This window comes from Molothrus ater, chromosome 8 (assembly GCF_012460135.2).
Source record: "Molothrus ater isolate BHLD 08-10-18 breed brown headed cowbird chromosome 8, BPBGC_Mater_1.1, whole genome shotgun sequence".
In the NCBI taxonomy this organism is placed as follows: Eukaryota; Metazoa; Chordata; class Aves; order Passeriformes; family Icteridae; genus Molothrus; species Molothrus ater.
This window is the reverse complement of record NC_050485.2, coordinates 17,041,630-17,066,562: the sequence shown is the minus strand read 5'-3', so window position 1 is coordinate 17,066,562 and position 24,933 is coordinate 17,041,630. Positions and strand designations below refer to the sequence as shown.

General features: G+C 38.1%; 1 protein-coding gene across 2 annotated transcripts in view; it reads right to left on the bottom strand.

Annotated features, from left to right (window-relative positions):
* Positions 1-638: 638 nt before the first annotated feature.
* BICC1 (BicC family RNA binding protein 1) overlaps positions 639-24,933 on the bottom strand; it is an 89,740-nt gene continuing 65,445 nt past the window's right edge. For both annotated transcript variants that reach the window (XM_036385886.1, XM_054515634.1), the window contains 18 exons: positions 23,770-23,849; positions 22,437-22,595; positions 21,428-21,481; positions 20,406-20,600; positions 19,234-19,485; positions 17,932-18,063; positions 16,825-17,011; positions 15,325-15,483; positions 14,764-14,960; positions 14,336-14,477; positions 13,115-13,271; positions 11,194-11,359; positions 9,958-9,997; positions 9,153-9,307; positions 7,301-7,454; positions 5,230-5,390; positions 4,697-4,796; positions 639-3,597 (listed from right to left, as the gene is read on the bottom strand). In XM_036385886.1, coding sequence (XP_036241779.1) covers positions 3,467-3,597; positions 4,697-4,796; positions 5,230-5,390; positions 7,301-7,454; positions 9,153-9,307; positions 9,958-9,997; positions 11,194-11,359; positions 13,115-13,271; positions 14,336-14,477; positions 14,764-14,960; positions 15,325-15,483; positions 16,825-17,011; positions 17,932-18,063; positions 19,234-19,485; positions 20,406-20,600; positions 21,428-21,481; positions 22,437-22,595; positions 23,770-23,849 — 2,621 coding nt within the window. In that variant the 3' untranslated portion in view covers positions 639-3,466. The remainder of the gene's footprint in view (positions 3,598-4,696; positions 4,797-5,229; positions 5,391-7,300; positions 7,455-9,152; positions 9,308-9,957; positions 9,998-11,193; positions 11,360-13,114; positions 13,272-14,335; positions 14,478-14,763; positions 14,961-15,324; positions 15,484-16,824; positions 17,012-17,931; positions 18,064-19,233; positions 19,486-20,405; positions 20,601-21,427; positions 21,482-22,436; positions 22,596-23,769; positions 23,850-24,933) is intronic.

The window sequence follows — 24,933 nt, the reverse complement described above, 5'->3', positions numbered from 1 at the left end:
ATTTCCTTCCCAAACTTGTTCCCACACCTGCACTTCTCAGGAGGTACTCAGAAAAACAACTCTGAGTTTTGCAAAGTCAGTGAGCCAGGAACAGCCATTGGAGAGCTGTGTCTGTAAAACAGAACACGTCAGGCGGGGATAATGAGATGCCTGAGAGCACGTGGAGAGGTAGAGCAATACCGAACCTGTACCAGAGCAATACTGAACCTGCACCAGCAGCTGTGGAGCAAACAACAGGACTGACTGTCCCTGCCGTGTGCACGTCACCTCAGTGTGACAGCTGTGCCTCTGGCCAGGCTGACTGGTCATGTCCCAGCAGCCTGAAGAAGGAATTCCCTTCCCCCTCCCCACCACTTACTGGAGGTGACAGTACAATGACCATCGTGAAAACACACAACTCTCTGCTAACCTGACCAAAACAGTCATTAAAATGGGAGGACCAAAGGAAGAACAGAATTCATGCCAAACCACTAAAAACTGCTCAGAACTGAACCTGTCATAATTTAACTCCTCTTCGATTAAGGAGAAGCACCCCAAAAAAGCATTCTCATTTAAAATCCAGACAAAGACATTGTATGTGATACAAAATGAACAGTAAAACACATAAAGCATTAACATGTGAAAGAAACATGTTGCCATTATGTCAAATAGTGCTTTTTATATTTTATTAACAAGCAAGCATCCCTGGAACTGGGTCTATATAAAAATACTTCATGAAACAATCAGAATACAAGGGAGTTATATAAATTTATTTTATGCAACACTGATTAGTTTTGAAAATCTCCATTTTTAATGTTTTAATTTCAACTTTCATTTTCTTAAAAAAATCACTAAAAGGACACAACCCACAAAAATACAATCTGTATCTGCTCTATATTTACAGATAACTGGTCACTGTTAAGGCACAGATTTAAAACTAACATTTTATGTAGCAAGTCAAATATTTGTGCATAATGTAACACTAACAATACGATACACTGTACTGTTATATTCCCTTTGTGGAATCAAAGTGAGAATTTACTTCCAGTGTGGTTTTTTTTTTTAATGTGAAGCCCTACTGAAAAATAATGTTGTTCATGGGAAATTCTTCACTTTGGTGTAGATGAAATAAGCTGCTCAGCAAAAGACCACATCAACTTAATACTGTAAGAAAATCAGTTTCTGAGTATAGTACCATCTGGATGGATAGCACGTACCTACAAAAGGCTAAAAATTTGAGTGCAAAGCTTTTGGATGCTTTAAGTTTAGGCAAAAATAAGCAAGAAGGGGTTGCAGAAAATTCTGTACAAAGTGTTGCTGAATATTTAGTTCATTAAAAACATTTTATGAAATAAGGAGTCTGAATACAATTTGATTTGCAAGCACTGGGCTTGCAAATGCAAACATTTAAAGAACAGCTCATCTGTAAGCACATAAATAGTCCGTGTGAATGGAGCTATCTGCATGCTTAGAAGTAAGCACAAGTGTAAATAGCTTTAGAATGAGAAGTGGTGGCTTCCAAGAGGGTTTCCATGAAGTTGCTCTTGCCTGTGCAACACACACACAAATCTCTCCTAGACATGTGGATATTGACTCTTGGCATTGAGCAGAGGAAGCTGCTGTGAACAACTGTGTGAGTACCTTTTACAGCTTTAGCCAGTCACATCTGCAGTGCCATTTTAAAACCAAAGCTGCTACTTGATCTACAGGGGAAGTCACCCAGGTATACACTATTAAGTAGATATGGCTGAAATGAGCACTGAGCAGCAATTTTTAGCTAACCACAAGACTTTACATTATTCCTTGATCATCTATGCCCTCAAGTAATAGTCTCTTGAAATTCCCTTTGTGTGTGCAATTTTTGCCATACATCATTTTGCATTCTCACCTTAAAAGAAAGAATTACCCATGGAAAGTGACAAAACTCTCTCACCCATTTTTGCATAAACCCCAACTACTGTAAATGTTATTCTAATGCCTTCTGTTAAGAGCACAGTGGTTTATGTCCATCTCAAAAGGCTTGTACACTGAACATAAATAATACATTACAGTAGAGGTAAGGTAATTCACAATATTTCTCATGGGAATGCTTTTCAATTAATGCTTGGAATCTACACATAGCATTGCAAAAAGAGGCACTTAATGGATTCCTTCATTACATTGAAACCCTTCATAAACCCATAACACAACATCTGTAAAGACAGAGGAATAACATCGCCAAATCTTTCGGACTTTCACAGTATAAGAATACAAAATTTAGCTCTAGCCACTTATAACATGGACTCTTTCTGTTGAACATAACTTGTTTCAGAAATAGTTCATCTCCAGAGTTTCAAACACTTCTGCAGCTGACAATTACAAATCTAGATCGAACAAAACAGATGCAATTACACCTATTTTATGTAGGTCACTTCATTGCTGCATGCATAGTCATGTAAGTAATATGTGTCATTTATTAAATGGCAACAGTGCTGTCTTGTCAAATTAGATTAGTTGTCTGTTTAATCAAACTGACAGCCCAGAGCTCTAGTTTGATGAATGCCTTTTGGTCTCTACCATAAATCTGCAGTAGATCAGTTTAATCTGTTACGTATTGTAGGTGCATAGAATCTAAAAATAAAAGTCTGATATAAATAAGTGTCCTTTAGTGGCAGGGTACTAAAAATAGCCCTTTGCTTTGAGACAACCATTAAAAACAGTTTTAGCATAAAGGCAGCAGTTAAATATGTTGACTGAAAAGGGTTAATATTGCAAGGTCCATTTTGGTCTTTCATTGCATTTATTACAGTGAGTATTATTGCAGGCAGCATTAGACTGCTTTATAAGAGCATAATAGGACTGGTCCACTACCAAGTGACTTGATTTTGGAACAATCTCTTCAGATAACTACCTGGGAGACAGAGAGAGGAAAAACAAAAATTTGCATAAGAACCAGTTTCTAGTACCATTATAGTGAGATGTGACTTAATGTAGGAACACCTGAAAAAATTTGATTAGTGCCAATATAAAAATTGATATGGAAATGAAAGAGAAATAAATTTCCACAGGACAAGAAATCAGAACATGTAAAGTGCAGAAAGACCTCAATAATTATTTTAAGCAGTACCAGAAAAATCCATCTTGATAAAGCCAAATCTATGCTCTCTGGCATCCCAGCGCTTCATTCCTCCTTCATTCAACAAAGTACAAAATTCAGTGCATACATTATAGTTATAGGTAATAAAATACTAAAAAAAGAACCCTATATTATTATTATTGCAAATTCTGTCCAATCTACATGAGTAAAACGTAACCCACATTTGGTGTTTCGAAAGACAACTGACAAAACGTGTTCTCTCTGATTTTTTGGCACAGTATTGTGCAGACAAAACTTTGCTTTGGTCCTTGACACCCAAACTCCCAAAGTGCAGAGGGTGGTGTGCAGTGAAGGCTGTCCACAGGATTGCCATGTCCATCTTTCCAGCTGCTTTCTGAGCCCAGCCTCCTGCTACCAGCGCCCGCTGACGCTGGCAATGTCCGAGTGATACTGGCGCGGCAGTCTCCCACTGGCTCCACCTTCCAGGAACGAGGCGCGGATGTTGGATGGGTCAAAGAGCTTTCTTCGGTTTTTGTTCAGTTCTGGAGGGGGCAAGCACACCCACAGAAATCCATTTTAATGCTTTATGTCAACCAAATGCACAACTTCTGTGAAAACGAACAAAGTATTTTAGGCAGGTAGGGTAGGCACTCAAAATATCTGTGAAGTTCTCCTTCAATTAACAAACAGTCCAACAGGATAATTAAGAGCATCAGGTTAAGACTCAGAGGCTCTACCTGGGACAATTCTTATTTGGCACTGATAATTTTCTGCAATATTGATTTAGATCAAATTGACATAGCTGAAACTTTTAAAAGTTTCTCTTATAATACTCAAACACTGCAATCTTCCTGGAAGCCCTACCATGCAGTGTAGACTGAGATTGACAGAAAAGCTTGTTACCAACTTGATCATTTCTCAATGGAGAATTCTTTACTTTAAACATAAAACTGAAGCAGTATTTTAACAAGGACTTTCAGAAAAAAACAGACGCTCACCTCTCATTTAAACATGAACCCTAATCTCGTATTAGTAATAGATCATCTAACATATTTTTCTTTTCTCCACTTTCCTGTTCTCGTAAACAAAGTCTGTGCTAGATACAAACTGCTGAGAGATTACATAACTTTTCAAGACTGCTACTGAACTAAGTACATTTGCAAACCAAACAAACAAACAAAAAAACAACCCCAAAGTCCCCTGAAAGCAGGCACTTTTACCCAGTAGGATGACTGCTCTGCTAATCAATAAAATGGAGGACAGGGAACCAAAAGGTTGAAAATGCCAGTTGTGACTGGTAAGGAGTGCTGTTCAGACCCTGCAGTGCCTGTAATCCCAGAAACTCCTGGACCCGCAATTTTGGGGCATTAAACTTCACAATGTGAGATGAACTTTCTACCAAGCTGCAGCTTTACAGGACTATTGCAAGTGAGCTGGTATTAGGTAAGGGGAAAGCTCTATAAAGCCTGGGTTTAAGCACCTCTGGTGAGGGGCAAGCTAATATTACCTGTGTAGACTCTAGTCTTACTTTTCACTCTTTCCAAGGTTTTTTTTTTCCTTTGTTGGCTACAAATACACAATTTGAGTGAGAAGAATATAAACAGTGCTTAAAATCAATACATGGTATTCTGTGTTTTTTACCTGAGATTGCAAGCAGCATTTTTCTTCTGGCACCAAAAGTGGTAATTCCCAACTCTTTCAAATCTTGATCAGTAAGAGTGAGGAATGTCTGCAGATCAATCTAGATTAAAAAGAAATAGGAAAAATATGCAAAACACAAGTCTTTCCACAAAAGTATTAAGTAATAAATGTGGCTCAGCACAGTTTCATTTTTTTCCCCTGCTCCATTTTACAGTTACTCATGTAGGCAGCAATCTTGGCTTTTCAATGGCTGCTTCACATAGTTGCTCAATTTGCTACACTTGTGACAGAAAAGGAGGAATTTAAAAGTAACCAGTTCAGGAAAAGCAGAGAAAATCAGTTAGTCTTATCTATGAGTCTTGAGGTTTTGAGTATTTACCATGATTGTAAGATGTATGACCCAGCTTTGAAAGAACAGCTCATGGAAATCCTGTCATAAAGTGAGCTCTAAGTGGCTTTTGGTGAAGAGACAGCACAACTAGTCCTGGAAAACATCCTACCAACACAAAGGTGCCTCTCAAAGGAACACCAACCTCTTGCTGCTGGAATACATCTGTGTATTTGCCCAAACCAAGCTTGCTGAAGAGCTCAGGTAGATCAGATCCCTTGAACAAACTGTTGAGGCTACAGCCATTGCTTCCTGTCAGCGAGGAAATGCAGTCCATGTAGTTACTGCTACTGAGATAGTGTTCAGCTGGAAGGGAACAAGTGCACTTTTCAGACACATCACAGAAGGGCATGGTTTTCCACCAACATTGTATTCAGCTAGATCATTACATTTACAAAGTATTTAAATCTTTATTTTTCAGGACAAAAAAAAAAAAAGGCCTCGCAGTGGTCTGAGAGAACGAACAACATAAAGCAATTTTATTGTTAATTAAGTTCTGGTGTTTGTTTTCTATAGCCCTACTTTTGTCCATCCAACTCATCACTGTTTCTTTTATCCTTTATCCACACATTTTATTTCCTGGGAAAGCTACAGCTATCATAGAACACTGTCCTTCACTGCCAATGTATTTGTGTTTCTAATTTTCTTCTAACATAAGAAGAAAACACATGTAAACACATTTTTAATCCTTAATTATTTTAATTAAACTAGAACTTCCATTTTTGTCCAATTAGGTTGAAAACATCAATAGATTGATTTCAAATAAAGTTGTCATCTCTTTAGCTCTTCAGGTACTTAGAATACGATGTGCAGCCATTCACAGCTCAACTAATGTACTTTCTAAAACCATTAATATTTTCTCTAATTGGAGCTATCCTTTCTTACCATACCCGAATTTTATTATGTGTGTACTTTGAGTTTGGGATTTAGGCTTATTCACTTTTATAAGAAAAAGCAACAACAAAAAGTACAAACATAAAGCAGAGAGGTAGTATGGACTTAGTATTCTCTACCTCCAGTTCTCACTTTTTCAAAAGAGCATCCATTAACTTATTAAAAAGAATATAGTTTCTAAGAGTAAAACTAAAGTAAAATTTCAATTTTTAAACTTCCAACAATGTTTGAAAAGTCACTGCAAAACATACAGCCTGTATCTACAGAAACCAGTATTTAAAATCATGTTAGCCCATGCCAAACATATGGACAGCCTTCTTTGCATAGAATTGCCTGGGTTGGAAGGGACCTGAAAGATCATCTCATTCCAAACCTCTGCCATGGGCAGGGACACCTTACACTATCCCAGGTTGATCCAAGCCCCATCCAGCCTGGCCTTGGGCACTTCCAGGGATCCAGGGGGAGCCACAGCTTCTCTGGGCACCCTGTGCCAGGGCCTCAGCACCCTCACAGGGAAAATTTTTTCATAATATCTGACCTAAACCTACTGTCTTTGCAGCCACTCCCCCTTGTCCTGTCACGACACAGTGTTCTTGTAAATTTTATCCCCATGAGGAGACTCATGCTTTAAAATCCAGTTTTGGCATGGATTATGACTTCCCTAGTGAGCAAACAGCCCAATAAAGCCCTGGTTGCTGTTGCATCGTCGACAGAGGAGAACGAGAGTGGTCTAGAAATAAGCCTTTTACAGGTCTGCTTCCAGTACACCTTGAAAAACCCACTCCATGACAGCAAAGAGTTTTCAGCAAGGATGTCTGGCATTTAACAAATATCCTTAAAAGCTTTCCTTTCAGACCATTATTTGGATTATCATGTTACACAAGCTTGTTGCTTTGTTTTTCTAAGTTCTTCTAAGCTTTCTGATGTTTACCTTTTTATAATGGAGTTTTTCACACATTTATGTAAATAATAATTGCTTTACCTTTCTCTCTAGAAGAAGAAAAAATTGATAGACTATTAGTTTGACCAGTGTAGCTGGAGAAGTAGCAATTTCATCCTCCAATCTATAGTCACTTTTAAAAGTCTACAAATACTAGAATTTGAAAAAAATTACCCTCTTTTTACCTTAAACATCTCAGCTTGTGAGTGTCGTTCATTTCTTGTGCTAATGCAACACAAGCTTACACTTCTCAATTTGTAAAAAAAGTAATTATATGGTGTCAGTAATTTAAATCCCTTGTGAAGTCAGGACACATTCATATCAAAATACATACTGGTACCAAAATGATTCTTTTCTTTTAAGCAGATAAGAGCTTATTAACCTGATTTGTTTTGTTTCCGCTTGGGGCTGCCAATTGAGGAGACAAAATCGTGAGCAGTGGGTCCGAGGCCGTTCCGGTCTCTCCAGTTATCAGATTCACTGCCACTCCCCAGGTGCTCCCGACTGCTGGACCGGGACAGAGACATGGATGAGCCCTGCAAACCACAGAGAGGAAATTTGGGCTGAAAACAGAGCTTTCATTGTGACTCAGATGTTTTCTTTGAAGCAGCTTGCTTGAAAAGCAGCTTTTAACGCTCACAAACATTCTTCTGGCAGTTGATCAATAGGCAAATAATTGCAAACCGGACACGAAAAACAGCAGGTGTGCTTCAAACATGTGCAGTTTACAGTTTTTAAGCAGAAGTTATTTAAAGAACATGATTCAAAATAAATTGCTCGGTATTTCCAAGTTTGTTTCCAAAACATTCCATGGTATCAAATTCCCACACAAATTCTAGACAAAGCAGTCTATTGACTACATCCCTTCACAGGGAAGAGAACATAACAGAACATTTATCTGAAGATAAGTGGATCAAGTACACACTACTTGACAACAGTCTTGCACACTATACTACAATAACAATTCTGCAATGCCATGTGAATTTGTAGTTGTTTTGTCTGGGGTCTTTTTAAATAGATTTTCATATACCTGTGAAATACTTATTATCAACTCCCATCACTGTGAGTCAGAATGTAGCAATACAAGGCAGCAGTATTCCAAGGGAACACACCCAAAAGAAATTGACCTTATAAATATCACATACTTACATGAGCTAAAAACTATGGAAATTAACAATTTAATTCTGTAAACTTGTACCAAATTGCAGTTGAAAAGCATCACTTAGGAGGCAATCTTTTACACTAGTAAAACTGGCAGCCCTGAAGAAACACTGCTCTTGGTTAGAATCACAAACATATCTAGAGATTTTAGACATTAAGGCCTGGGGGAAAATCCCACCCCAGCTCAACCAAGACAGGAAAGTATGAAAAAGAAAATTGCAGATTTTGGTTGCAGTTTTTTCTTTCTCCTAGTTACTACTGCATCTCGTGTAGCCAAGCCTACTACATGTAGCTGAATGGCTCAGGAAGTTGATATGCCAAGTGGAGAACACCAAGGCACATTTTTATCCCAGCTGAAATTTTCTTTTGCATTAACTGACAGGTATATCCTAGAGAACTATGAAGTCCCCTTCTTCAAGAAGCATACAAGCAGGAGAGAAAAGGATGTCTTCATTGAAGTTGGGAAGGATTACAGCAGGGAAGCACAGTAAAAAACAACTTCAGCATGCCTTTGAGAAGAAAGGAACAAATTCCCTGCAAGATTCCCATGTTGGGACTCTGAAGAGAATTGCTGGACTCTGTCTGCCTTGTGCCTGGGAAAATTCTGAGCCCAGTGAATAGGGCAAGTAGAGACAGCTGTTCCAGTTCTGTCCACAGAAGGAAAGATGAGCTGCTTGTTCTGCTGTTCTCCTCCACCATGCAGTGATACACATGATATAGTTTATCTGTCATATATGCTCTGTTCTCATTAGGTTACAAATTCCCTATTGCTGGTTTGCAACACTGAGATGTTTGGTCCTGTAATTTGTTCAAAGCTCCTTTAAACAAATATATTTTAAGAAGCAGACATCTATGCTCTGTGACTTATCTGTGAAACAGATGTAACCTTGTGTGTTGGGCTGAATGTATTCCATATGCCTTAATATTTATGTAAGAAATATTTTTCACCATAAAAAAATATTTACAGCAGTTATCTGCAAGGCTTTGTTTTTACAGAAGTTAAACATTTCTCAAGAGAAACAACTGTATTATTCACTAGAAGTAAACTTTCATTATAGTACACTTTTAGATACCTCATATGTGGTTGTCATGGAAGGCTTGTATGATACATGATTTGCTCTTCTTAGTTCCTTGATAGTTTCTGCAGGCATTGATTTAGAGAACCCCAAACCACTCCATGTATTTGTTGGCGTTCTCACTTCTGTTACAACTGGCTTCTTTAACATAGCTGAAAATAGAGACAAATCAGTGAATCTCAGCCTTAGTAAAGATACTGACATGATAATACTGAAGTGATGTTTGCTAACAGCCTGAGCCCAGCAAACAGCAAACCCTAAACATCTCCACTTGCTGCACAGCTTGAATCCTACCCTTCCTTAAAGCAATCTACTCTGCCAGAAGGGGCTGCATGGAAGCCAAAAAAATCACATCTGTTTCAAAGAGAGGACCTTCTGTTTTTCTTGTGGTGAACAGGTAATTTGGTTTATTTTATAACAGGGTCAAAAATATGCTTAAGTCCCTTACCAATTCTACAACTTAATTTATCTCTGAAATAAGAGGCCATTTAGCTGATATGACAAACATCTTAAATTTTAACTTGCATCCAAATAAACAGAAGTGTTAGAGCAATAAGCTCTCTGAAAACCATACTGATCATTTGCACATGGATGTACTTACACAACCTATCTGCAAGCTGCTTATATTGTATTTTATACTGGGTTGGTATGAAGAAATTTTTTGGAACATAAAGCTAATATACAAATTTTTCTCTACCACTTTCAGATTTTATTAAAAATCAGATTATAAAACTGAAATTTCAGGAAATAATTTCATCCACGTGCTAACAAACTTTTCAGAAGTCACTGTTCATCCACATACCTTTGGTTGCTAGTAGTTTCTTCTGCTCATAGTCAAATGCCTAAAAATTAAACATGCAGAAGATAATTTAATTGCAATTCTAACTAAATGTCACTCCCGTACTCATCTCTGTGAAAACCAAGGCTTTCAAAGTGGCCAGGGAATACACCTAGGAGAAACCTGAAATACTGCACAATATATTCATGGCAGCCCAGTTAGAGCCTAAGTTACTTAAAGTATTCACTCAAATATAGATAAAGATTTTAATAACTATCTGATTTCCATATGAGTGAGGCTGCAGCAGTATTTACAAACTGCTTAGGAAGAATTTTTTCTTCAATTTTTAAAATAAGTTATCTTTCAAGCATAGTTTCTCTTCCTTAACTATCTGTTCTTAGCTTTTAAAACATTCCTTAGCAGTACAAAAAAGATAATATATCTTTGCAAATCTGGGCATCATAGTTATTTTCAATAATCTTTCAGGTTTGGTTCTCCTCCATGCACTCATCTGTGAAAGGAAAAGCATGTAGGTTTTGAGAGAATTTAAAGAACTTTTGCTTAAATTCTACCTATGTCGATGCAAGATGTGAAGTTTAAATACCCTGGATTAAACAAGCTACACTTTGTTGAATTAAAAATTGGGAAAGCTAAACACAAAACTACAAAATGCTGTATTAGCCTGAAGTATTGCATTCTCTACTGAAAGTAAGTAGAGGAATAACTGAAGAAAAGGGCTGCAAAACACTAGTCTGACTCTTGTTCCACTACTCCATACACTTATGCCCACACTTAAACAGATCTAGTCTGAAAATAACCCTGTTACTGCTTCCTGACAGTCAAGGGGGTCTCCTCCCTCTTTGGGGAGATTTGCAGTAACATGGCAATAGTTTATATTTGTAGGCTGTAATTCACCGAGCTGTCACTGCATATGAAAAGTTGTAATATGTATTTTGCAGCTATAATTCTCTCCAAGCGACAATGTAAGATTTCTAACAGGCAAATGATGCTTGTGGAGACAAATACAGCCACACAATTTTCTGTACTTAAACTTTTCTTACTCATCAGAAGCATAAGAGCATTTCTGTTTTCAAGACTTTTCATTGCCAACCCACTCCTCAGTGAAACAGCTGTGAATGCTTTTACTGAACTGGTAATGACAACTCAGTCTCCAGTCCCCAGCCACCTCTGCATTCTATGGCAATTTTACTCTGCCATTATCAGGATTTGCACCTCCTTGGCTTCAGCCAGGGGACGTACCTGCATGTTGACAAAGGAGGGCTGCGGGGCCAGGCGCGCTCTCTCGGAGTTCTGCTGGGCCGCCGCCGCCCGCTCGGCCGCCCGCTCGCTGCCCGGGGCCTTCTTGTCAGCCACGGGGCCCTCGGGGGCGCCCAGCTCGGCCTCGGCCAGCAGCCTGTCCGTGGTGCTGCGGGGCAAACACGCTGTTAGCTCGGCTCACCTCGGGCTGGGGCCACCTCAGTGCAGCCCTGCTCACTCAGCTCACCCTGAGAAGCCTGCCAGCCACGTTTGAGATGTGTCTGTTCACAGAGATCTCAGCATTTTTAGCAATATTTCCAAACGTGTCAGATCTCCTGTGTCTTTTTCTGTCAGTGAAGGAAAACAAGTGTTTCTCCTTCCTGTATTACCAAATACAAGGTATAGCTTATAAATTCAGTTTTGAGCTGTCTGGTATCTGGGATTATTGCATGCAATCCTACTCAGTGTGATTTCCTGTTTAGCCTTGCTCAGGCCAGCAGTTCTAACAGGTTCATTGTTGTAAGATAAAAAGAGATTGCATAATAGGAACTAAGAAAGCTGACATAGGCTCTGCTTGCTTTCACAGCTTCAAGAACTGCAGTCCTTCATGCCTACATTACCTCTTGGTGCAATTTTTTCTTTTTCCTAAACTCTGCCACATTTAAGGGCTACTCTAGAACAGTATAAACTCTTATTTTAAAAGTGTGGCATTGACATTTTCTGGAAAAATCCTTTGCCCAGGATTTTTTCTCCTGGGAAGCTGAGAACCGTCAGAGAAAAAGGAAAACAATAATTATCTGATTCGCCTCTCCTGTATTTTGCTTCTTTGCAATGTGTTTGGAGATTGTTTACCAACAGGTGATTGTTTCATTGGTTTCTGCTGTGAGTTGTTTTCACTCATTGGCCAACTGGGGCCAAGCTGTGTCAGGACTCTGGATAGAGTCACGAGTTTTCATTATTATCTTTTTAGCTTTCTGTAAATATCCTTTTTGTATTCTTTAGTATAGTTTAGTATAGCATTCTTTAATATAATATAGTATCTTAAAATAATAAATTTACCTTCTGAGAACATGGAGTCAAATTCATCATTCCTCCCTGCCACGGGGGCACCCCACAAATACAATAAAAAAGTGATCATGTTTTAGAAGCTGTAAACTACTATCCCCAAGGAAACTGTGAGCACTATGTCCTCAACAAAAAGAACAAGACACACAAACAACCAAATTTGGTTAGCAGGATTCCTTGGATTTTTAAACTGTGAAAGAAGAATTAAATACATATCATAGCCTTGACAGTGTAAATAAATGAAGCAAAAGAAAATATGTGTCTCAAAAGAGTGGTAATAAACAGTTCCCAAACAAACAGTGAGAACATGAGTACACTGGACAAAAACACTGCATTAAGAAAAAAAACCTGTGTTGCCAAGATGTATTATGACTCAAACAAGCCTTTCCCACTGCTGGGTCATTAAAGAGCCAACCCAACCAAAATCAGCACTGAGACAAGTGTCTGAGAACATGCTGCTATGCCCTGAACACAGCTTTCCTAAGAAGAAAACAGCCTCAGGTACAAAAGGAAAAAGCTGTCAGAAATAATTCTCTAAGCAATCAATAAAGAAGCAAAAGCCCATACTTTAGAAACAGGTAATGAAAGTTGCTCTGACGAGGATCCTCCATTCTTTAGTGGAAGAGGAAAGACATTTTTGAACCCCAAGTCAAACAGGATAACAAAAAGCATTCAAAGTCTGCAGTTACCAGATAAACAGGAGGCTATACAAACCCCTAAAGTGATGGAAAATCAAGGCCAAATTAAATCAGTTCTTTGAGTATCTTATGACTGAATCACCTCTTCTGTGTACAAAAACGTGTGAAATAATTTTATGTTGTGGAAGTTCCCCCAATCTGTGTTTATAAACTCAGCTTACTGTAAGTGGGAGTTTTTGGTGCCTTGCAGTAATTCCACCGTTTGTCTCTTGGCACAGGCCTGCTTGGCAGAGCTCATCATCTGCTTCAGGTCACTGGTGTTGGCTGAGTGCGACGGACTCCGAGGCATGCCCACCTCCACAAAAGCATCATTGCAACCTACCAGGCCAAGAAAGGAGACTTCAACAACCACCCTGCTGTGTTCCAGGGAGCTCTCTGGGGGAATGAACTATGGGGGAAAACCTCCTCTTCCTCCTTACAGGACTGTATTCAGGTCAAGGTTAAGCAGTCAAGATTCGCAAGTTCAAATGCCCAAAAAAGTTGTCAGTATTCACATAGACAGTAGTCACACTAAGTATTTTCTTTCTTAAAATATTTATTTTAAGTAATATTCATTAATAACAAATGTGAAGGCTGACAATTCAAAGTGACTAAGTATTCTGAAGAAATTTGATTTTATACCCAGTTTTAATAGACTTTGCCAGGAGCTCAGGTAACTTCTGCTGGAATAAGAGCTCCCTCCACTTCATGTTCAAATATCTTCAGAACATGTTTTTAGAAATATTTATCACCCTAAATTGACAATATACCTTTTATTCAAATCAGCATTTCAAATGACCACAACCCCAACTAAGAGATGATCTCCTTGATCAGTATTGACAAGGGAAACAAGGCCTTTACAGATATTTGCTCAAGTTGAAGTGGAGCTGGCTTTCCCCCCTCCAAGAATGATGGGGACAGTTAAGTACCTTAGCTTCTAAAGGGCAGCATAACTGAAATGCTGCTGCAAAACACACAAAATTGTTTCCCAGTGTCATCTAGGTTAGAGCTACACAATTTTCTGCAAAAAACATTCTCAGTAACATTATGTCCTTTTGTTAAAAAGCAAAAATTAAGACATAATTTAAACCAGCAGAGTTTAGTTGAGGTGCTGTAAAAAATACTAAAATCCTCATAGGTTATCTCCCTCTACTCCTAGGGAAGAGAAGTAGTAAAATGTTGCAAGTACATTTATGTTGATTTAAGGTGTTTCTATCAACAGCTCAGTTACTACAGGCTCTATTTACTTTCCTTGACAATGACTCTGGGACATCCAGCAATATTTTCCTTAAACATGGTTGCAAAACAAATTCAGAGAGAATATTGTTACATTTTTGTATCATGAACTGTACACAGACTGTACAAACACTACCAGACAAAGGAATGCAGTGTCAAAAACTCACCTTCTTCACTATTTGCCTTGGCAGCCACTTGTTCTGAGGCACCGTGAGCACTTGTTTGCCTTACCCCATCACTGTGGTTTGTGCTCAACACGTTTTCTCCCAGCGATGTGGCAGACAGTGCAGCATACTTAATATTTGAGGCCTGAAAAGATTGTCACAAATCACTGAAGTGATTTTTATGTTTAAGGAAATATTGAAACAATTTCCCCTTTCTATATGTGCAGGAGAATGAGAAATTCATTCCTGGTACAGCAGAACAGTATGCTTGAATGTTCTATTTCTCAATCTTTAAGTCATATTCAAAACACTGTTGTGCATTTTTAAACTTAGTTTTATAAATCTACTAATACAGCTAGTTTTCTCTTTCAGCTTTTCTTAGTAGAGGTCTAGGACAAAGAAATCATATTCTCCAGTGTAGTATCACTTACCTTCACGTGACCATTTAAAGAAGGTGAACCTTTTTTACTTTCTGATTGCATGCCATTAACGTGGACTTCAACAGGAGTCAAGCCTGGTGGTGGAGATGGAGTGTTTTGACCATAATTAGGCACTCCAGACAGCAGAATACTAGTTAAGGTTGCTTGGGCAGTAGATGGTATCATTAGGTGTGGAATAGCAGAAAAACCTGTAATAAAGTTTGGTTATGTTCTGATTAAGTGTCTCATTTAACTTCTTCAGGCATTACACTGTTTTACCTCAATTTTTATGTAGCTATGATACTTTACTAAAAAGTTTCCATTAGAATTGCATGCCAAAACCATAATGCTTTATTTGGGTAGGTTAACTTTGCTTTCTACATAAAACAGATGAAAACACTGGCTGTGACAGCATATTAGGTTATAACCTTAAATTTGCATATTTATTCATCCATGTTAAGGTAAGTGTTGGAATTAAGGTTCCAAATAATTAATTAATCTTGACTTGTCAGCTGCAATTCTAATGACTTGGTGTTGCACAGTTCATTTAATTCCCATTAAACTTCCACTGACCTGTGGTGTTTGTGTTAGTGAGAGATGTTGCCCACAGTGTGGGACTGGGCGTGCCTGAACTTGGACTCTGCAGAGGGCTCACAGAGCTATTAAGGGCATTCAACAGAGAGTTTGGAGTAGTTGAGGTGTTGACTGACAGGGCTGTTGGACCTAAAAGGCCTGCAAAAAATTATGCAAGATGAATATTTAGTTTAGATGTACAGGAAAGCATTTTTCACACAAGTACCAATTGAAGAGAAACAAACAATCCCCCAGTAATTTGCACCAGCCTGTATTTCACAAACCAATTTTAACATTAAACCTGCTGCTCATTTGGTGCACATTAAGAGCACATTAAGAATTCTTGTTCTTAAACTGGGCATCATATATCCAAGAAGAATTGGAACATCTTTTATGTCCTTCTACTGGACCCTAACTCCTGTCATAACAGAGTCTGAACTGGCTGCTTCCCAGCCCCAGCATCCCTCTGTATCCCCTCTGCTGCTTCTGATAGTTTGTTTCAAAGCAGCATCACAGAAAATAAAGCAACTGTACTGCACCACCTCACTTTCATTTCACACAATGACCTTCTGCTCAGAAGCTCCTGTGTGAATCAACCACTACTTGGACACTAACAACTATCAATTTCTTTTTGTACCTTCAATACAGGCTGCAAATAATCCCCCAAATCCATTGATTACTTCCAAAACCTTCCCCCAAACCAGCTCTTCGTGCAAAAGCATTCACAAAGCAGTTCAGCATTACACATTGTAAAGGTAAAGCCCCAAACCTGCAAAGTGCAGCATGACAAGAATAGTCACAGAAGCAGCATTAAAAATCACAGTCAAATGGCAGAAACACTTTCTCCTGTGTGACCAGAGGGAAGCATGTAAGATGGAACTACACAGCACTCCTGCATGGCAGGTCACAAGGGACAGTGCTGGCTATATGAGAACTCCGTTTCTAGGACCTGTGTCAAGATTTGTCACTCGATTCTTCTGGGACTACTTGGTTTTTCTATCCATACATTTCTGATACAAAGGTATTGGCAGTGTCAAAATAAAAACCCTAATTTCAGTCTGAAATATGAGCTATAAAATTAAGATGTTTACTAATTTTTGTCCTATATTTCCTATTGGTAAGGTCTAAACTAGAAGCACGTGGACCCCTCAATTACAGTGAGATACTGACCTGAAACGTGGTGTTTGCTATGTTACCAGGACAGCGTGGGACATCACACGGCCAAAGCAGCTGTAAAAGCCACGCCCCGCCTCACCTGTATTTCCCTCCCTTTCAGCTGAGTGGTTTGCACACTTCCAGAGATTTTTTTCTACACCTGATTACAAAAGCCTTGGAGAAAATTTACAACAAGCCCTTGAGAGGCTAGAGGCTGCTTTAATTCTCCGATGCTTTAACACAATTCTTACACAAAACACACCTCTGATAATTTTTTCTAGTAGAATTGAATTAAGTTTAAAACAAAACTATATTAAAGAAAATATAAATATAATGAATGCATACCAAGCCCAGTGAGTCCTAGTCCTGCTGAGGACAAAATATCCAAACCAGGACAAGACAGACCAACAGGGCAGGAGACGGTAGAGGGATTTGATACTACGGTGACTCCGCTACTTTCAAGTCCCAAGAGACATTTCCGTGCCTCGTACATATTTAAGGCATTTCGTTCAACACTTTTTACAATCACAGACTGCAGGGAAAGAAAACAACAACAAAAAATGGAAAACCAGTGAGTAACACTGCTCCATAACACAGATCTGCAACACAGATAATTCTTCCTCATACTATTGCACGGTTACCACAACCACAGCAGTGTGACACAGCAGGAGCTAACATCCATTAGCAACTATTTAAATTCAGGGGTGTGAAGTTCAGGAAAGCAAGACTAGGGATTTCATAAGGATTTGCAATGAGAATGATGGAACACCTCTCTAAGAAAATTAATTACTATAGTACCTTGGTGCTACTTGATAGACCAAATGTTAAGCACCTCAAGAGCTAGATAACTGAATCAATAATTAATATCTTCTCTTTTACCTTTTACTTTTTGTCCACCTTGAAGTGGACAAAACCCCAATTGTTCATTTAAATTTACCCATTAAATTCATAGCTGTCTGAGAATAAGGTAATAAGTTTCTGGAAAATTCAATTACAAAACCCAATTGCTTCTTGTACATTTTCTACAGGATGTTTCTTTGTATTGATTAAATATATCCCTACACACGGAAGCTCACAGAATGGAATGATCATTTAAAATTTTGACACAATGGAATGATCATTTAAAATTTTAAAACTTTGGCCTGCTTTGGCATTTTACACAACACAGAGTCCCCTATTTACACTGGCCTAATATTTTACAATAAACCCCTCCTACTTTATCAATGTATTCTATACAGAAGCTAATTTCTTTATTATTAAGCATTTAATGAAAGTCAAATCACCCTAAAGCAGAACTGCTGGATTGTTTAAATTGGTATTTCAAGTAGAAAATAAATATGGCTTTCAAAAGTTTATGATCTGTTAAACTGGGGGGAAAGAGCACACATCAACTCATCAGCTCTAAAACTTTGTCATGAAAGTCTAAAAGGAAAATATTAGCTTTGCACAAACCTTGCTTGGTTGTTTTGGCTTAGGCTTAATGCTTATGAAGACATCTAACTGCTCCATTAGCTGTGTTATAAACTGTGGTTCTACTTCAATTTCTTCCTTCATATCAAACATGAGCACAAGGGGAAGGCAACCCTGAAAAGGAAGGCACAAAAAATTCCTAGCACTTGTAACTGGACATTTTCCCATAAAAATGGTAGCAATAAACTGAACTACAAACATTGTAATGTTTATACACCATGATGTAAGGAAATTTCTGTAAGTTCAGAAAAAATAGCAAGGATTACATTTTAGGGAAAGCCATTTCCTTGTATGCAAGAATACAGGAGTATCTTCCTGTCCCAGGACTCTGAACAGAGTTTGGTAGCACAAGGGTGAAATGATTCACTGAATATTTGACATTCCAATCAGTACAGTCTTGTCAAGAAAGGATGGCAGGATGCCCATACTAAAAGTCTCCCATTAAACTGTTTGAAATAAGGAAAAATACTTGTAAAAAAATCTCTAATTCACCATTGCCTAAGTCTTAACTTGTACCTTTCTCTTCCCCATTCTAGATCAGCTATGTAGATATTTCCTACTGATATGAATAACATCTGTAACACACTTGAAACACTAAAGCTTTAGAGTAAAACCCCCAAAAACTGAATGGTCCAGTCCTCACAAAATTTGTCCCTCAATATTCACATATATGAAAAATGTGTACATATAGCTAAAGGCTGTTGTGAAGTTTAAAGACCAATATAACAAAAATCGCCACAAATAATGATATACATCACCAGAGCTATGTTTATAAAAGGCCTTATAGAATTGTAACTGTGGCACTATAAAGAATGTAAGATATCAAAACAAGTAATTATTTCCTATGGTTTCCCAATTTCATTGAACACTTGCCAACATGGAAACTAAGAAATTTCTGACATTTCCCTCAAAAGAAACCTAATTACCTGACAAACATAGAAAAGACAGGTTGGCAAAATAAAATACAACCCATCACCCAACACCCACAGAATATTTCAGAAAACTGCCTCTATTCAGAGGCATATTGTTGTAAATTTAAATTACTTATGTCTGATTTATATTAAAAACGTTATTTTTCAAGTCATGTTACCAGAGATTACAAATATTTTCAATAACTACAAACACTGACAAAACCCTGACAAAAGATGAGTCAGCTGTTTGCAGTGTAATAGCATTCATTCCTCTCTAAGGCTAATTTACATGTGACCTGTAAACATATGCAGAGCAAGCATATTTTCTATGATCTGGCAATTTTTTCACACAAGCTTCACTAAAAGTATTTACCATGAGATATTGCCTGGCAAGACAGACAGACTCAATTGTGCCCTGGAGGTAGACAGTGGATTTCTTCTGTGGGTTACTGGGGTCAGGGAAGTGGATCTGAGCACCAGTCCTCTGCATGATATGTTTGATGTTGCTGCCGTTGCGGCCCATCATAAAGAGATGATGCTGCGCTGCGATGTCCAGCTGCGTGCTCACAGGGATTGCAGAGGCCAGGCTCCCAGCCAGGTGTTCCAAGAGCATGGCTGTTCCTTCCTGGGGGGAAATGGGAGAAACCAGTGGAACAGGGCTCACAGGCACACAAAAGGACAACTCAGACTGCTTTCTTTCTTGTGGTGCATTCCACGGGCAAGATAAGAAAACGCTGTTGGGTTTGAAACCATGATTGATTTGTTAAAGGTAACGAAATTCTGCCCACTACTCCCATTTTATGGCCAAATGCAGCATTTAATTGCCACTCTGTAACAGGCAGTAAGACAATGCCACATGGATTGGTCCCAACAGACTTTTTGTGGCCACAAAGGCAGTCAGAAAGTCAACAGAGATTTATCTGGATAGGTACACTTGCAAAACTTTCCTCTTGATGTTGGGCTCAGATGTTCTTACTGGCTTGAGATCCACCCATCTGGGACTGTATCAATCTCTCCTACTGCCAGTTCCTACCAAGAACACTTTTTTACTTTATTAAGATCAACAGGCTCCTGGCAGCTCCTTGCCTTGGCTGTCAAATTCACACCCCCAGGCACTGGATTCAGTTTTATTGACTGACAGGGCAGCTTTCAACATTATATATTTGTGTGCGTGTTGAGAAGAGCTCAGCATGAACAATTTGAGATGGGAGGTGTATTTTGTGGTTTTTGTTTGCATTGTTTTTCAATGAAAAGATGGGTAAGACCTGCAAGTAATACCAGAATTGCTGAAAACCTGAGCAAGCGTGCAGGAGGTGAACACTAGATGAAAACCTTACCACCAACGATGCTAAATCCTGAACTTAAAACTATTTTCTATGCATTTTTACACTTCACCTGTATAAGTTAAGTACAGGAAAAAATTCAGACCCTTAGGGTTTGCAGTAATTGTACCATAGCGTGTGCTGATGATGCAAGATATAGCATCTTCGACATATAAATTATAAATATGTGACATTCAGAAACCTTCTTAGGAGCAGAGATTACCTTCACAGCACTAGTGTTGTTTTGTGACCCTCTGACAATGACTGTAGCACCATACATTCGAGAGCGTTGCTTGAAGGAAACTGCAATGTTGTACGTCTGGCACACGTGCTGAATGGTTGGAGAATTAGGATCTGGGATGGGTTGGAGAATTCCAGCAATAGGCAATTCAAACATGAGTACCAATGGAAGCAGCTCCTACAACAGTGATGAAGAACAGATATTGAAAACCAGATCCATACTCAAACTACAACAATTTTATTCCTCAGTCATGATGCACTGGTCAGTGATGATTTAAGTGATAAAACACATCCTCTGTCCAGAGTTCATGGATAAAAATATACTGTCACTTGGAAAAAGACACCTCTTTTTTCCAGGAATACTAGAACAGTTTTCTTTTTTATGCAGAGGCTTTTTTGAATTTTGTTTGGTTGATTTTTTTTTTCTCTCCAAAATAGCGGGAGCATGTGGAAAAAGGTTGTGTGACACATCTGGCTCAAAGATTGCTGTAAGCTTCTGGTAATTTATTTGATTTTTCATTACCCATGCCAAAATACACATAAGACTTGAAGCTATAAGGAAAAGATAGAAAATAGCTACAAGTGGAGAATGACACTGAATTATTTACACAAATTATACATGAAAATGGTTAAAATGTGAGAAGGAGAAACTGCCTTTCCCAAGTTTTAGATTCACACAGGATGCCTGAGCTTCCACAGGCCATCTGTGGTAGGTAAGTTAAGACATAATTTTCTACACAGTATGGAATTAATTTACATCTTGCTTAGAGTGTAGACTTCGTGTTCAAGACCCACTTTGGGCCAATTAAAAATTCAGCCAGAATGTGAATCACTGTTATAATATCCTTGGCATATTTCTCATATGGATTCTCACATTTGTTCTTACACTTCTGCTGTCACCAGACAGAGGCAGACAGGGGTTCTCAAAACTAGAGTTGTCAAAACTATACATTTTTCCCCTGGCAGGTGTTTTTAGGGGTACACTACACTGAGCTAGAGCATTACCCGAATTCTGACTCTTGCAGACTCCACTCCAGCTGGCTGTCCTGCAATAGACACCTGAAAGAGCAAGAATGTGAAAAACATTGGATCATATTTTCAAGTGAGGCATGGAGAAGTTATTCAGATAGCTGGGGTTTCCTTAAAACAAAACAAAAAAAAAAAAAAATCTAAGAAAAAAATCAACCCATTTCACACTCGCTGACATCCTAATTGTTCTCCAAACACTAGCTGAGAACTGTAGCCAATATTAAAAAAATGTTTCAGCATCTTAGGTTATATATATTTAAGCAACTAGAAAAAAAAGGATACATCAAAAAATATAGTGGTTTAGGTTAAATAATGGCATTACTACTGTATAGATGTGCTCAATGCTAATAGTCAGACAACAGTAGATTTTTTTGAATGTTTTGAAATTACTGCATCTTGCTCAGCAGCCATTAGGATGCACAAGTGGAAATTCTAAGTACAAGGATGAGAGACTTGAAAGTAAACATTCCACCAATATTAGCACTAGAAAAGATGAACAACTTAGGCTCAATGATTTATTCTAATGAATTTGAACTCTTACAATAGGACATTCATTTCTGCTGGCTATTTGCTAAGTTTAGTCTTCAACAAAGTTACACCATAAGCAAAAAGCACCAAAAAAATCAATCAATATGCTGAATAAGTCATTGTGTTGAACAGGAAAAAAAAAATTACAAAAGCAGATTTTTTCATACCATTTCTCCACCATTCACACTAAGTTGCTGACTTCTGTATGTGCAAAGTAATTTTAGCTTAAAAAAATTAAAATGATTCATGAGCCATCACAAATTGTTTCCATCTGTTTTTAAAGATTTGTTCACTTAGGAAGCTCTGTACTTTCCACACAGTGTAAAAACCAAAAATCTTTTTCCCTGAATACAAACACACCATCCCCAAAAAACCCATATTGATGAGAGAAGTTTAGAAATATTTTATACTCTCAGGAATTACAACACAAACGAGCTCAGTATTAAACAACACTTACTTGGTTGCTTTTCTCTGCTTGATTGTTCCTATTTGAGTCTGGAAAATGGATATGGCATCCCGTTTCCTCCATCACTTTTTTAATATTATTGCCACCTTTACCTATCACATGAGAATGTTCTGTATGTGAAACATCCATCTTCAAGGTTACCCGATTGCTCTGGAAATCAAGCAGCCACAGTTTGACTTGGTCATAGCAGAACCCCAGTATTTGAGTTTTTAAGAGTATATAACTTCAAGAATGACATCAAAATTGTATTTCCAAAGTATTTTTGCTATTACTTAACTCCTACTCAAGGATGATGTTTTTAATAGGAATCAGTTGGATGTTAATTTGGTCTTGTTTTCTTTCTAGTGAGGAAATAAATAGTGGAGCTAAATACCCCAAAGATGCATCTTCAAAAACAACTAATGCTTTTAAAACACCCTTGAACTTTCATCAACTGTGACTTAAGTGTCCTTCTGCAATTTATTCTGATTTCTTTTAATTCCACGTTCTTTCAAATTGAAGTCATGCACGCCTATTTGATCTGAAAGTGATACATTACAAAGACTTTGCAAATCAAAGCCATTGAAGCAAGTAACTGTTTTTTCTTCCTTAAACACTTTTTTTTTTTTTGGTACATGAATTTTTAAAACACACAAACACTGCCTACAGCTATTCTTAAAATCTCTATTGTTAACAGCTCACAATAATGTTGTTAATAGTTGTTCAAAAAGTGGTGCTTATCACTCGAATTCTCCTCTTGGCAATCTGCTCAGAGAGCCAGGGAGGTGCCATACAAGTACACAGGAGCCATACAGACTGCCCCAAAAGAGCTGCTGCTAAATGAAAATAATTTCTGATGAACAGAAGAGACCCCAGCCAAAATCTAGATGTTTTAGAAATTCTGGTCCTGATGTTTCAGAGTGTAAGAATAGAGTAACTGTTAAACATAAAACAGCATAAATGCTCCTAAAATCAAATTTCAAACAGAAACAAAATTTTAGGTTCTCTGAAGTGGTTGAATAATCTATTGCTTACAGTGAAGCTGTATTTCAGATTTTGAAGTGAAACGCCAATTCAATGAACAAATCACTTATGCTTTTAGCCATATGGCAGGAAATATTATTTCTATATAATTCAGATCTGGAAAAGCTGCTTCAAGCAAGTATTTTTCTCTCAAAATGTTTAAATATGTGGGAATACACCAATATCAACATCTGCAAGGCATTTATTGGAGACTCTGCTTCAGAGCTTCCATAAATACCTTCTCTTGAAATGTGCCTATTAAAGAGATCAATGTCACCACAAAATTAGGGGCTAAGGTGTCATTCTAAGAAAGTTTTCTTACTTTTGTGTCCAAGACAGACATGATTTTCTCTTTTGCTTCCTTAACGTTTTCTTTTTTTCCAGAAACTTTAATATGGGGATCTATAAAAGAAATAAGCTTGTAAGAAAAATACAGTACAATATCTATAAAATAATTTCCTCACTGCTCAAATAAATTTGAGCCCATTATTTATAATCCACTGATAAACGATACCACCAGCCTTTGGGATTCAGCTGAAGGCCAAAATGTCTTACTCCATCCCTTCTGCCCCACAATTAGGATTACCAGATGAATTTATTAAACATAAGAACCAACTTAAAATAAATAGAAATCAAATTCCAAATGTATATCACAGTATCATAAACATTGTCTGCAATGCAATTACATAGCTAAGCCACCATATCTCCTCAAACCAAAAGTAACAACAGACAACTCTAAGCTTTTGGTAGCCCACCAAACTCAAACCGTCCCTCATCATCACTTTGAGATATTGAATTAGTCTCTACAAATATTCTTTGCAGTTTTAACCTGGCACTAAAGGTGTCTCCACCCAAAGTTTTCTGATTGCAGTTATCAAATGAAATTTAAATGACACTTTATTAAAGCAAATTGCTGAAATTCAAATACATAAATTAGCAGGAACACCAGTTGATGGTGGGTTTTGCCCAGTGAGATCTAAAATATTAATTCTACAGCCCACTTGATTTACATGATAATTATCAGACCACTGTCCTTAAACAACACAAGGTGTTGGGCTGAGCCACCAGGTGCAGCTCTGTATCCCATAATATACACCTGGTCAGAGAGTACAGATCCAACTTTGGAGCTAAATCAAGTACCAATTACTGCAAGTGTGAAAATGACACATCAGCCAGTTTAGCAGCACCATCTGGCGTCCAGGAGCACCAAGTGCCACAGTGCAAAATCACCACCAGAACATGAAATGTAAGTTCAGTTACAGCAAAGAAAGAAATGCCCAACTCCCAGCCACATTTCTGTGTGCTAGAAACAAGGGTATGGCATTGCAGGTGATGCCTCTTGCCCCTGTTCTTGAGTCCCCTGCCCTTCTGCAGTGCCTTTTTCCCCCTATAATACAATGAACTGCTCTTAAAACAAAAATTCTCCACCCTCTTCTGACTCTTGAATTAATGTAATTCATTATGCTAGGCAAATACATACACTTTA